Source organism: Nanorana parkeri, unplaced genomic scaffold (genome assembly GCF_000935625.1).
Source record: "Nanorana parkeri isolate BGI_ZX_2015 unplaced genomic scaffold, ASM93562v1 scaffold201, whole genome shotgun sequence".
In the NCBI taxonomy this organism is placed as follows: domain Eukaryota; kingdom Metazoa; phylum Chordata; class Amphibia; order Anura; family Dicroglossidae; genus Nanorana; species Nanorana parkeri.
The window spans coordinates 857,026-872,494 of NW_017306469.1; the positions used below are offsets into that span (position 1 = coordinate 857,026).

Genomic DNA, 15,469 nt, shown 5'->3' on the forward strand with positions numbered 1-15,469 from the left:
TATATATATATATATATATATATATATATATATGTGTGTGTGTCATACAGCAAGTCCCAGCGTATTCTGCTGCTTTATAATTTCTGATTAGATGTTTCCCCCCCTAAGCATCTGATGTTTTCTTTTTTTGTGAGAACAAAAGCATAAGGTTTGTATTTTTGATGTTCCTGGTGTAAATGATGCCTACATTAGTATAATTTATCCTATCTGGTTCTGCATGGATATATTTGTAAGCATCTTCATGGAATTGTAGTTGCAGTTGTTAATTTTGTCCATGTTCAACAAGAAGATTTGATTTTTATCTTATGTTTTGTCCTTGTATTGCAGGTCTGTCAATTATTTTAAACCATAAAGCTGAATTAGTAAAGAGCAATTCCATGCCAAAAGTGAACCAAGTCAGTGAGCTAGTAATGCTATCCAGCATGTGCTTAAATCAGAGGGCTGGTTGACCAAGTTTTCCTTAATTTGAGTTCTTTTCAGTGCACTGCATCCAGAAACTAGAGAACACCCCACAGCGTCTCTGAAAGTGTACTGCCTGAAACATATACTGTGTAACTTTCTTGATCTTCTGCTTCACCAGCCACATTCATTTTACAAAGCAAGTCTGTATCTGATTGGTTTCAGGGAAGTACTTCTTTGTACTGACAATTTTTTATGTGAGGTTTTCTGTAGAAGATTCAAGCTCTCTGCAACCTGGGATAAGCATATCTCTCGATCGCATGTAATCGTACATGGAATGATTACCTGTGGGACAGCCATGGACATATGCGGCCACTCTCACCCTGCCATTAACGTGAATGGGCACTTTGGGAGCATCTGTACAGATATACATGGGATTCCTGCTACAAGAATCTGCAGGTTTCCCAGATGCCTGTGTGCATGGGGCCTTAGTTAGAACAAAAGTAATAAAAAGTATCAGATCTGCAACCAGCCTATGGCTAGTTCCAATGAGTGGACATGTATGAAGCCTACTCAAAACATTACAGTAGCTGCTTAAATGTAGATCGTCACCTTGTTCAGTGATCAATCACAGCCATTTGCTAGATAAGTTTGCATTCAAAGTGCAGTAACCTAATTGAACCAATCAGAGAACAGTTTACTAAAGTCAGATCAGTTAAGAGTTTAATGCTGAACAATACTAGATATAATTTCTCTCAGCCTTTGGTCCATGTCACAGCATTGATCCTCTTGCTGGCTGAGCTAGTTAGGTGATGCCCTGATGCTGCTCCCTTGTTGGTGATCGAGTTTTTGCAGTGTTTTGGCCATCAAAGGATTAGCACTGTAGAAGCAGGTGGATGTTCTCTCCTGCTGGCGTTACAGCCAGTGGAAGGATCCCTACTGTGACCTAGTCCTTATTAAATACAAGTGATCAATCTCCAACTAGGTAATAACAATTGACCTATACAATATACTTGTTATAATAAGTTTGTTTTATTATCATTTTATTTTAGGAATTGATAGTCTTTGCAATGGGAATGGCAGATACGACTTGGCTACTGGTACTTGTATCTGTGATGCGGGCTTTGAAGGACCTGACTGTTCTCAGAAGAGCTGCATCCCGGCGTGTGGAGAAAATGGCAAATGTGTTAACGGTGTCTGTGTGTGCAGTGCAGGCTTCCTTGGACTGACCTGCCAGGAGCCGGACTGTGTCGTCAGCTGCGGTGATAACGGGCGATGTGATGGTGGCCTGTGCTTCTGTGAGGAGGGATTTTTTGGAGAATCATGTTCAGACGGTAAGCAATGATTCACAGACATAGCATTAAAAATGACTGTTACATGGAACACGTTATCATGTTAAAATTATAATAAACTATTTTTCCTTTACTAACTTATCCATCCATCATTCTTATTCTGAAAAAGATTACAGCAGGTCATTCAAGAACAGGCAAATGTCTCACCTCTTGTTTTTCCAGCTGAAACATCTGCCTGTATGCACACCTACAATTATATTGAAATACATCACTCTTAACTTTGCTTAGTTTAAACATAAGCTTCTTCAAAATACTCTGTGTGCCAACACTATTTTTTTTCTTTGTTCTAACTTTTTTCAGTGATGGCTGTGCAGAACTTGCGTCTCATCAGCACCACAGAGGAGTCTCTGAATATTGCCTGGGACCTGCTGGTGGAAGTGGATTTCTACTACATCACTTACTATCCATTTGACGATGAAAGTCAGAAAAAACAAATTAAAGTTTCTGCAAACCAGGACTATTACCAGATCGGAGGTCTGAGCCCCAGCACGTTGTACAAGATACTCATGTATCAGGTGAAGAACAGTATTACCAGCGAGCCTGCTCCACTTCAAGGCAGAACAGGTAAGGAGGAGATGGGTCAGACACTGTAGCAGGTAGATACTAGATAGCCCATGTGCAGACAAAGTTTGAGTCATCTTTTGGAAGTGGGGATCTGTCTAACTTGTGTAGAATTTAGGAATTCAGGTGATCTTAATTTGACTTGTGTATATCTAAGCACACTGCAATTTCAATAAACTAATTAATTCATTGACCTATAAATCAGTTTTGCTCATCTGTTATGAATGCTAACAAGGGTATACTCTTGACGTAGAATGTGAACAGTGATACTGCAAAGTGAGAAAATAGTAATGATGTAACTTTTGAGTTCTACCATTGACTAACTAATGTCTCTAATTCCACCTGATTTTGTTCACCTGCAGATAATGGATAGATATGCTCTAGTTTGGGCTATTTGACCTTTTTTCATCTTTTCCAGATGATGGAAAAATGGGAACCCTGTGGGTGACAGAAGAGACAGAGGACTCTTTGGAGGTGGAGTGGGAGAATCCTGATGTTAGAGCAGACTACTTTAAACTGATCTATTCCACCCAGCCTGGTGGAGCTGAGACAGAAGTTCAAGTAGCTCAGAGCAATGATCCCAAGACCAGCTACATCATTAAAGGTAAGTTATCAGGGAAGGTTTAAAGGTTTGAAAACAGTATCTTAAGTGTAACCCCACTTTTTAAAGTTTTGAATAGATGGAGAATGGTTAGAAACACTGTTGGGGTTTCAGTAATTTCTGTATCCCCATTGTGGTTATTTCCTTGCACTTCTTGTCCCCAGTGACACAAATGGGAGGGAATCCTGCCATTTATAGTTTATACTGGAACATCTGTCACTGTTAGAAGGTATTCCTCCTACTGTGGATCTGATGGCAACTGTAGAAGTTTGGATTCCCCTTCACTTACTGTCAATGGTGACAGCAATATAGACCTAACAAAGGTTCTGACCCTTCCACACTGTTCAATATTTGTATTTTAGCTTACTTGTCTCTCTGTCAAATATGGGAGCTGGTCAAAGGAACAGCATATGCCCATCAGGTTGGGGGTTTTACAGCCAATAATAACATGCATAGTTTCTTAGCTCTGCACTTGCTAGTCTGCTGGGGCCATACATGATTCCAGGAGAAGGATTAGGGACACATGTGAACCCTAACTGCTCCAGCCTTAAGTAACATTAAGAAGTTGTTCCAAAAGTTCTTCTCCATTTTTAAGGAAATTTAACTGTAAAAGAGATGATAAAGTACACATCAGAAACTATTGCGATCATTACCCGTGGAGCCATCCATTTGGTACCCTGATATGTTGAGCTCTAAAGCTACTACAGTCACTCACAAGGACCTGCAATAATGACCTATTGCTTATGTAGGAGAGGTAACAATAACTAGTGAGGCATTTTAGCTGATAAGCTCTTTGATTAAAGCATGGGAGACATTTTCTTGTGTTGCCTGGCCACCAACATGAAGGAAAAATGTAAACACTGCGGGGAGCTCAACTACAGTAAATGAACATCATAAAAAAAGTCTCTACAGCATATGGAACTCATATCTTTTAATTATCAAGAGGCACAATAGGAGACTGGAGTGATCTACAGGTATACTTGAAAACCACTTTGATCCACTGCAGCTTGAAAGATGTTCAAAGCAGGTAATTCTTCTGTACAGTGGAAGAGCAAGAATGTGGAAAAAATAGAAACAGACAGATTACAGTTTCAGAGCAGCAAAAGCAGAACAGACTGTCTAAGCGCTAGAAGTTGATCTGTAATATTCTGTTACAAAACGCACTGCAGTTTAGTCATTTTTTCAGTGATCTGGTTAAACACTTTTGATTATATTGAATGATACAAGTTATTTAAAATAAAACACATTCATAGGTATATGTATCCTGTCAACAGTGTCTCTTTAAAATACACTTATACAATATACTTCCTAGTACAGCTTCTGTTAATTGGAATCTTAGCTCTTTTGAGGAGCTAAAAGCACTTCAATCTCTTTAGAACTGCAAGGACACACTAGTGAGGAAGCGAGTGGGGGAGAGGAAATTGGTGGGGGCTACAGTGGTAAGATGCGGGCATCTGACGCATTTGGACGTGTTGGATGCTAATGATGCTAATGATGCTTCTAGCTCTACAAAAGAGTGAATATTCTTTCAATGGATATAGTACTAGTACATGTATTTTAAAAATACACCCGTTGTTAGGATACAATTATCCTAATGGCTGTTTCTCTTTAAAGTATATCTGAAGTCAAAACTTTTTTCTCATTTTTGATAGAGTAGGGAATGCTTATAACCTTTCAGGTATTTTTCATCTGTGTCCAATGGGGAAATTTCACTCCACTTCCTCTTCTATAAACACAAAAGGAAGCAAGAGGAAATCTCTCCAAACTGAGGGAAATTCACCCTTGATCATTGACATTTGTCATAAAATCTTGCCTCCATTCCTGTTTCAGTGGCAACTCAAACTTTTGGTCACCAGGACAAATAGGGAGATGAATCTCACCAGTGAGGACACAGACAGCAATAAAATCCAGAAAGGGGTTCTTCATCACTCTATCCAAAACTGAAAAATAAAGTTTTAGCTTTAGCTACACTTTAAGTAAACAAGTGTATAGTATAAATTATTGTAATAGTAGCGGGAACATTAGATCATTAGATTGCAAGCTCTGAAGAACAGCACTGATATTGGTGTTTCAGTGTTCTCAGTAAAGCCTTGTAGGGGTTTTTTAAATAAACAAAATAAATAGAGACGACAAATTATCCTTAAAGGAGAACTATTTGGAGAGTAAAATGAATTTTTGAGCCAGCGTGTGACACTGCAGCTGAGAAGCTGTAAGCTGAACGATCAGTGGTTTGTGATTGCTCAGTTCTCAAGCTGTAGAGCTTTCCTGTGGCCAAATCTATAGCTTGAGAACTGAGCAATCGCAAACCACTGATCGTTCAGCTCACAGCTTCTCCTTGCAGAGAGCAGTGACTGTCAGCCCCCTCACCCCACTGGGATTTCCCCCTCCCCTCTTTTTATTCCTCCTGCACTCTTTGGAGGGGGCGGGCACAGCTGGCTCTGGCTCTAGAGAGGCAGAACCAGCTGTCAATCAGGTAGTGGGGTTGACCCCAAGAATATCATTGGGATCTTTCCCGGCTGCAGCACAGCTCTGTGCTGTCAGCATATAATGGGCAGGAGCCCGGTAAAATGCTGATTTTTGGGTCACAGGAGTTCATTAGTAAATGTACTCCTCTGACTCAAAGGAGGACTAAAGCAAAAAAAAAAAAGAAGTTTGGCTATAGTTTTCTTTTAATTATTAGAATCTGAAGGATTTACCTGCATGGCGTCTGTATGTTCCTCCCATGTAATAAAACGTGGTTCACCCCAGATGTTCCAGTTTTCACCTACCAAAAAACATGCTGTTGACCCTCCAGCTCACAGGAGGAATAAACCATACACAGCATTTGGAAAAGAGTCATCTGCTGATTTGAGGTCTATATTGGGGCAGTTGGGCTTGGGTATTGTAAATGTATGAATCCCCTTTAAATTTAAAATAAAGCTTTTATATTGAAATAAAATCTACAAGCATGTGGGGATCATTTACAATAGTGGAATTTTTTGGGGAGTAAATCTACAGTCTTACTTAATAAATGTAAGTCTACTCTACAATTAAACTGTTACTAGACTATAATGAGCATAAATCTTGCATCAGCCACTGATTTTACCCATAAATTGCCTCTTATTACGTGAAAACTGTCTGTAAAGTGCTTCAATGCGCTGTTGAGTTAGTGCTTTTTCCATGACTTCTGACACAGGCCAAAAGATACCCAATCTGGTAACGTCTGTCAGTAGCAGTTATGCTTAAGTGCTTCCATATGTTCACAAGATGCAAGGAACATCTTTCAGAGTTTAGCAGTGCATTTTTGGCCCTCAAGGTAACAAAGGAGTTAGGAATTAATGCTGTGGTTACTGTCTAAAGATTTTAATACATACAGAGACAGATCTCTTAGGGAAACATTATTTTTACAGTCATTAATTGTGTAAAAGCTAAGAGTTCCTTGTAAAAGAAAATTACTACAACGGTGGTGGGGATGGGGGACTCCTATATACACACACACAAAGGGGTCCACAGCTAGATATTATTTAACTCCGAACATCCTATTAAATACACCTACGGTTTTGTTCATATTGTTCCTTATTTGATTTTCCTTCATCTCCTGTCCTGGAGATGCAGCAAAAGAATTACACCTTAGAGAGTTGTCACAGAACAAGTGTCCAAACTGAAGGGTGTTCCTTGACCTTATGCTCTGATGACAACTTGAAATTTGAGGATTTCCCCAGTTGAAGTGATTTGCCTTTACAATCACTTCAACTGACAGTGGTAGGGAGGCTGATTCCAGGTAATAATGATAGAGGGGTATCATACTTACCAAGACTATGGCCCCACAACTACGACACTATTAATTCCATGGGAAGCATTTCCTCCATCCACTTTCCAAGTGGGCATTCGCAATTCATGGCCACTTTACAGAATGGTCTCGACCCCACCTCTAAATATGAGGGAACTACCCACTTGGAGCCCTGGTCCCTGCAGTTAAGGCTTTTTTGAGTTACTGCACATGTACAAGAAGGTTGATGCTGTGACATGGTTTGGGACACAGCACTGACAGTACAATGGGCCAAGTTGTGGGCCTGTCTTGGCAAATTCAGCACAGTTAGTATCTATGGATCCTCTGATACTTTAAACACTCATCCTACCTGAAACTGTAATATTACCCTAAACCTGCCCTTCCCAAGTACATATTTTTATTTAATACATTCACAGCTATTGGAACTTCTACAGAAAATAAAACAAAACTCTGCAGAATAAATTAGGTTATTCATTGAAGAATCACTCTTGTGAACGCATCTTGAGATGTTGAAATAAATATCTCTAACACAATACAAATCTGTAGCAGCTTTCTGCCTCTGTTTGACCTCAATTTATCAGCTATAATAAAATTATTACTTCTCGTCTAGGCTGGGAGAAATACAGATTATCTTAAACTTGATATTTACATGAAGTGATCTTGAGATCTAAATGCATTTTCACAAATACTGCAGTCATAGAGAGCTCAGTAAAACACTTTTAGGCTGAGCCTGTTTTATGAGGTTAATAACAATAAGCCTGTTTTTGAGATTGCGCAGGAAAACATGTCAGGATAGAACCGAGGTGATTACTGGTCTTCAGAAGAGTGTACCTTATTAAAAAGTTCCCTTCTACATTTTAGCTGAGCTCCTTTTGAACCTCCTTATGGTAACAGGGTAACTAAAAAATATACCCAAAATGTTTTTAAAAGACAAAAAAAGTATGCAAGTCTGTGTATAAAAAACAGCAGCAAAAATCCGGTTGATGTACATCTGTGCTAGGTACCCAGCCCTGAAACGTTAAAGGTCTTGGCTTTTGGATCAACAATTCCTGTTAAGCCATTATGTTTTATGAAAGCTCCTATATATACCTGGTCTTCTTGATTGTTAAAAGTGTATGTAAACTTTAACAATTAACTTCTCATATTCTCCCAGACAGGCAGACAGAGTAATCTGTCACAAAGACCATGATCTCCGAGCAGTTTACTAGTGCTTGGGTTGGACACATTTTGGATCCGATTAACAGATTGTTGGGTGGGGCTTTGGAGGACTAACATGTTTTAGTACACATTGATACAAATGATAAAGTTAAGGGAAGATGGTGCATCCTACAAAAGATTTCAGGGACTTAAGTTCCAGGGTCCTCCAATGTAGTATTTTCAGAAATGCTACCTGGGTCAAGAGCTGCACCTCAGAGACATCTGTAACCTAGGAAGCTGAACAAGTGGCTGAGAAACTGGTGTAAGGAGGAGGGTTTTGGTTCTTGGAGAACTTGGCTGATGTTTTGAATTTTGGTCAGTAAAGGGCTCTACTGTATGGATGGGCTCCATTTAAATGGGGAAGTCTGCAAGGGGAGAAAATAGAAGGCTGGAGGAGCTTTTAAACTAGAACTTGGGGGTATAGAGAGCAAGGGTCCATGGGGGAATGGGAAATAGAGGGGCGGGTAGAACAGAGAGGGAAGGGGGGCTCAAACTAGATGGGAAAGGGATTATACCATGTAAGGCCTCGTTTACACAAGGTATTTATCTCTGGAGACAGATTCCTGCAGCAAAAACCTGACACCCCTGAACACAAGCTGTATAGAGATATAAAATATATAGTGACATATATAGTCCCAGAGGTAGCCACTGCACTCTATTAAGGTAAATGCCTGGGTGCACATTCAGAAAAACATCCATATTAATCCAATCCAAAATAGATAAAGCAGCACTCAAGCAACACCATTGTTTCAATGGTGCACAGTCCATCTTTCTCAATACGTTCTCAGTATATACTGTATATTACAATATGTAAGCTCTAGTACATTTTTGTTTGAAAAAAACATGGAATTCCTTTTATATGTGGGCAAGGCTTCATGAATTCTGCAATCTGCCATATACATTGTGTTGCTTATATGTGGCACATAAAACCACTGCCATTTGCCTTCTGTGAGCCATCTTATGTAATTTGTTGTATGTCAGCTGATAAAACAGCAAATCAGCAGAGAAATCTACTTCAAAACAGATGTATAAGGACATAATTGTGGTGTTTTCCCCCCCAGGGTTACGGCCAAGTACAACGTATGATATCAGTGTTCGGGCTGTGAGAGGAGCCAGGGAAGGAAAGACCTCCACGGTTGTTGGTGTGACAGGTATGGTAATGCAGTACATCAATCTCCATATACTTCTAGTTATAAACGTTTATAACATTTAGCCAAAAAGCTAATTACTGCTGAAAGACATCCAGAGGAAGTGTTCTGCCTTTGAAAACATTTGAAAGACAATGAACGTAGTCTTGTGATCTGCAGCCAAAACTTTGGAGAGAGTAGGGAAGGGTTAATTCCCTTCACTTCCCATCCTGGAGAAACAACAGGAAATGGGAGAAAATCTCTCCAAAATAAGCAGAATTCCTATCTTTGACAGTTGTCATAGGAACAGGTATCTCCATCGGAGGACTTTCCCACAAAGGGACTAAACCTTCCAGGAAAAGTCTGCACAGACATTTTTGTGATCCAGGCACACCTTTCAGATAGCACAATCAGATTCTAAACTTCTGCTGTAGCAGCAGTGCAGCTTGGTCGAGAACAATCACCCCATAGCCAGCTGATTGGGCAGTGAAGGAGCAGCAGTACACTAATGAGCTCATCTCTCTGCTCACCCTGCCTCCTCCTCCTGTCAGTATATTCACTGTAATCATGTGTGCATACAGCAGAGACTGATTGGATTAGAGTGCTGGTTAGGTTGTAGAAGGTACAGGTCCATCGACAAGTGGACAAGATATAGATTTGTGATGAACAAAGTAGGGAATAAGCAATTAGCCAGCTGGGGACATTTTGAAGCTGAGGCTATGTGGTACTAGGCAATACACACAGAGAAGATCTTCAGAGTTTTGAAATATATTTCCAATCAACAAAATGCTCAGCGCCCCGTTATCATTACTCCAGGTGGCCAAAACTAGAAAATAATGGAATAACACATCTCGTATTCTCCTAACAGAATAGGTTTATTGTGGATCACGTCTTACTTTGCTCAGCGCCAATGTAGAGTGGTGACCTATGAGGGCAATACCTAGCTTCAATTTCTTTCTCTGTTATCCACATCTTGCGTACTACAAAATGACAGGTACACTTTAGACAGCAATGTAGATATCTGACGTCACCTATCCGCACTCTCATTCTAAGCAACAGCAGGGATTGGTCAAGAATTCTCATACTGATGTAATGCATTCATAAGGGCTCCATTAGGTCAGCATTCAAATACTGCTGTATTTTGATTGGTTAGTCAATCAGTTAATGCACCAGCAACACAATTCCTCAGAAATTCTGTTGCACATTGTTAATTCCTGAATATGGGAGGTTTGATATTTACTAGGGATGTTCAGATACGAAGTACCGTACTCGGTACAAGTACAAGTACAGATACTTTTCCAGCTCCAGGACTAGACTAGAGAAAAATTCAAAAGCTAGGAGGCAGCTGTCATTTGTAATGAGCACACGGAGCTCGGGGGATTTGCATTATTATTTTTTTAATAAATATATATAAGTGATGCACGGATACCATTTTTCCAAGTACAAGTACTGATACTTATCCAAGTACTCACAGACACAAATACTGATACATTTTTGTTTTGTGTCATGTGACAGTTTTTCTAAAACAATACAGACTAATGATTTCTGGACAGTGGTGGAGCGCCAGAGCCAGAGCCAGGTCCCAGCTGCAACCGCTGCAACCCTGGTAGTTCTCATGAAAATGCCAAGTATCAGTTTTAGTTTCCTTCAGAATCAGCTGGTCTCCTGAGCACTAGACCTGATATCCTGTTTTAGGGTGGCTCCTTGACCTTGCAGGGTCCTATGGAGCCACTCTTGTGTGTACTAGTAAGCTTTCCCTGTCTCTATAAATGCAGAGGCACATCAAAGCAAGCCACTCTTCTTCTTCCTGATCCCCCCCTTTGCCCTCCTCCTTTCTCCAAGCTAGCAGATGGATGACTGCTGGAGACTGCTCTGTCCCTGGTGATCTTGTACAGGGCAGGAGAAGTTTAGGGAAGCCGAGCTGAGAGAGTTGCAGCTGTTCAGAAACATGATGACTGTACATGCTTGGGCCACATTTTAATGATATATTTTGTTGGGCAATTGTCTTTGACAGATTATTTGTTGTATAACATATTGCTCTTTGTTTAGCATGATAATGCAAGGAATGCAAACTGACACACACACACACACACACACACACACACACACACACACACACACACTTGGTCTCAGCAATTCCTAAAGTTTATTAAGTAGCACACTACTTTATATGCTTTGTAATTATCATAATTCTGACTGCGCATGCACCTAAACCTCATCTACAAAACAACCTTCAGAAGAGGCCAGCTTTTGCTAAAACTGGTGCTTGCTTACAGTTTCATTTATTTAGAAAGAGAAAGTCAAAGGAGAAAGACAAGATGGCTGAATATAAAAAAAGAAAGATTTCATATATACCATAAGAAGGACACTTGACTGTAGTCAGGAAATCCAAGTAAAATTCAGTTTTATTAAGGGCAAACACAAAAAGTCTCTTTCTATCAACAGGGTAGACTTCCACTGTTACACAAGACAGCTTCCAGCAGCAACATAAATGACAGTCTTTTGTTCACAAAAGAGCCAACATTCTCATAATAATCCGCTTTTCTTCAGCATATACCATCCTCAGTTTTGCTCAGTAGCTTTCCTCAGCTCCAAGCACACCTCTGGGTGATACTCACACTGCTCTCTCAGTAGTGTGTCCAACAGGTCCCTTGGGTCACCGACCTTCCTAACCTCTCCCAGCCTCCCCTGGCAGTTCCACATGCGTCCAGCACGCACCCGAGTCTGCCTGGGTCCATGTGTCTCCTGCACACACAACTCCACTGAGCTTTGCTCCAGACTCCTAATAAGGCCGCTCTCAGCCACCTGATCCACCTATAATGGTCATTGGCAACACCTGGCCCCGGGACTTGAGATTAAATCCCACTATAGTCCGGAAAACCTGGAAGGAACTGAAAAGCCAGTTCCTCCTCTGCAAAGGTATTCACATGCTGGAAACTCTCAGACCCTCTAACTGAGTGTTCTTGGGGACTGTGTTGCCAAATTACATTGTGGCATTGCCACACCCTTCTACAATGCACTTTCTTTTAACACAATGTATATTTGTTTGATCTGGATTAACTATCAAAAAAAGTTTGAGCGTTTAATACTACTTTAAAGTGGGATGGCAGCCATTTTGGTTGGAGGCTAGAATGTTTGTAAGCTTTTCTTTTTTTTTCTTTTCTATCTGTGTTTTGTCTACGGCGCCCTTTTAAAAGGTCAAATCTGATTGGTTTGTATAGAAAACAGTGTCCACTTTCCAAACCAGGCCCAGCGATTCACCCGATCATTTAATACTCCGGCTGGATATTTATTTTATGATCTATCATAGACTCTGAGCAAATTTCGTGAATAAATATTACATGAGGATGTCACACCATGTTAATATGACTCTTACATCCCGTCATGTACAGATTACAGCACAGCTGTTACACTGACATACACTTCTCTATCTCCTTGCATGTAAATTTAGATTAGAGCCATTGAGAGTGATGGTTTTTGGCTTCTGTGATATTCTTCATTAAACAATACTATTTACTCAGCGAGCGCCTCATGAAAATGCCATATTTACAATATTTATCCCAGAGCACACGAGAACTCATGGGCACTGTAGCGTATATATCAGAAGCAACCTCTGCCTTGTATATCAGTCAGATAAGCATCGCTAATGCCGCCGTCTTGTACAATTTCATTATTTGTGTTTTCCCATCTCAGGCTTTGGCTCCTCTCCATAAATCTTTGAATTATGCATCTTTTAACCCCCTAAGCAAAGTAATAGAGTTGGCTTCCCGTAAAGGCTGGCTTCGCCCAAGCCACTAAATAATCCTAATAAGTTTTTCTTTTATATACTGTAGTCAACCGTGTAAATATACTTGTGCTAATTAAATTAATTAAGAGAACTGGGGCATGATAAAACAAGCGATTTAATGCTGACAGGAAGATGCAGAAAGGGTGCTTGCTTGCTATCATTTCATACTGGTTTATGATAAAGGATGCAAAGTATATCAAATGAACACAAATAGAGAGGAGCATAACAAATCATACATAATACAAAGAGCATAAGTTCAATTGTGAGACCCAAGCTGTCATCTGGCAAATCGGACATTTACTATTAGGCCTGGTATGCTTAAAATTGGGGGGCTTGGCCACCTAAAACTTTTGTTTGAAGGAACAGTAACCTCAAAATCTTGAGTGCTTCTGTATTAAGTATAGAAGAGTACATGTAGTATCAACCTCTGGATGCCTCAGCTCTTTCATGGGCCTGATCAGGTCCCTCCAACATTGACATTATACCCAAATGATGAACTAGGTCACACCACTGACCTGTAATTGAATTATCCCAATTCAGAATGATTAGTAAAAGCTATGCTATGGAAGGCAGTTAAAGGAATTATTGGGGGACTAAATGGAATACTGCAGTAGTAGATAACAACTTAAATCAGTTGAAGGGAGTTCCAAGTAAAGCCCCACATACACTGCCTTGTTATAACATCAGCATTTTAATAGGAATACATACTATAGTTGTTTGTGATATTGCAATGAAAGATTACTTGAAAAAAAATCTTTTATGTAGTGAGTGCTGCTTTCCATCTCCCCATCACTTTCATCAACTTCCTGGACTCCCAGTGTGCTTTGCATCTTTTCCCCTGCTGCTTGATGTGATGCACTCTCGATTTCTCAAGACTACATAGCCCAAAATGCATTTCTTCCAGCAAGCAATGATAATGTTATATTGTTCAGACGTTGAGTTGAGGTTCAGAAGGCAAGCTGTATGATAGTGGTGACACAAGGAAGTGCATTTTCAGATGGCTGAGTGAAGGTGTGTTAGTACATTGAGGAAGTACACCCTATGGGCAACAAAGTTCAAAAACTTCTAGGTGGATCTGGTTATTAGGAGTGGGATAGAAATTATGGAAATTCTATATCAAATTACATATTTATTTTCTGACCATAGATACCCCTTAATAAAACTTTCATAGTTATTTTATGTATTGCAAAATAATTAAGTTAAAGTGATTATGCCACCAAAATGTAACTTTACATAAATTATCTATCTGTAAAGAAAAGGGCAAATACCTCTCCCGCTGCCTGAACCACCGAATACCACTTTGTTCAAAAGCAATTGTCCACTGACCTTTCAGGAACCGACACAGTGTCGATCTCCCGCGTCCCCTGCTGCGCTCTGTGGTTCCTAACGACGACCCCGATGTAATTATAAGACACATTAATGACTTAGGGGTGAGAAGGAAGAGACAGGCGGAGAGATGTGTAAGGGCCATGCATATCTCCACCTAGCTCTCAGCAAACTGGGACACTCTGGACAGCGTCCCGCCCAGGGGACAGTGATGTTAGAGAGCTGGGTGTGAGATGATCCACTCCCCCAGAACATGCACCATGAGCACCCCCCAAAAAAAAAGTCACTTCTGGGTACCCATTGAGGGAGAGCTGCCCTTTTCCGAGCCAGTGAGCCTTTCTAAAAACGTCCTTAGATTGGATCATTTGGAAAAAGCCCTGAAATCCAAGTTCCTGTTAATTATTTCATTCTAAATAGTGCCATCTGTCCATTTATAATTAGCTTTTCATGGGCTCTCAACAGGATATTTAAGTGAACCAGTACTTTATAATAAATGTAATTGGGTCATATACTCATATATTTGAGGCTCTATAATGTGCCTGGTCAGTGATAAAAACTTTATTGAGTGGAATAAAAATATAAATTTGGTCAAAAGCAATAAGCCCATTGGATGATATTGTTACATAAAAATATTGCAATATTTTGTATTATTAAAGGGTATGTAAAGTCAAAACCTTCTTTTTAGTTTTGCATAGAGAAGGGAAGGATTAGAACCCCTGTTAGGTTTTTATTGCTGTGTGTGTGTCCCCGCTAAGTAGATTCACACCTTCTATCTAGTTTGGTGACTATTGTGTAATGCAGAGAGCACTGGGATCATGAATGTGTAATGAGGAGAGCACAGGGATCATGAATGTGTAATGAGCAGAGTGCAGGGCTCAGGAATGTGTAATGCAGAGAGTGCAGGGCTCAGGAGTGTGTAATGCAGAGAGTGCAGGGCTCAGGAGTGTGTAATGCAGAGAGTGCAGGGCTCAGGAGTGTGTAATGCAGAGAGTGCAGGGCTCAGGAGTGTGTAATGCAGAGAGTGCAGGGCTCAGGAGTGTGTAATGCAGAGAGTGCAGGGCTCAGGGATGTGTTATGCAGAAATTGCAGGGGTCATGAATGTTTAATCCAGAGAGTGCAGGGTCATGAATGTGTAATGCAGAGAGTGCAGGGCTCATGAATATATAATGCAGAGAGTGCAGGGGTTATGAATATGTAATGTAGAAAGTGCAGGGTTCAGGAATGTGTAATACACAGGCCAGTGTACAGGGTGAAATCTAATATTACTTCTGCCTTCCAGTACAATTCCTTCGCCAAGCTTAAATCCCCTCAGTACAGATTTCTTCCCACAGCACTAGTAGAGTACAGTCA

At 40.3% G+C, this 15,469-nt stretch overlaps 1 protein-coding gene across 1 annotated transcript in view; it reads left to right on the top strand.

Moving 5' to 3' along the window:
• LOC108786287 (tenascin-N-like) overlaps positions 1-15,469 on the top strand; it is a 45,821-nt gene that overhangs the window by 8,560 nt on the left and 21,792 nt on the right. The window contains exons 3-7 of the mRNA XM_018555539.1: positions 328-399; positions 1,452-1,733; positions 2,052-2,315; positions 2,731-2,916; positions 8,941-9,030. Coding sequence (XP_018411041.1) covers positions 328-399; positions 1,452-1,733; positions 2,052-2,315; positions 2,731-2,916; positions 8,941-9,030 — 894 coding nt within the window. The remainder of the gene's footprint in view (positions 1-327; positions 400-1,451; positions 1,734-2,051; positions 2,316-2,730; positions 2,917-8,940; positions 9,031-15,469) is intronic.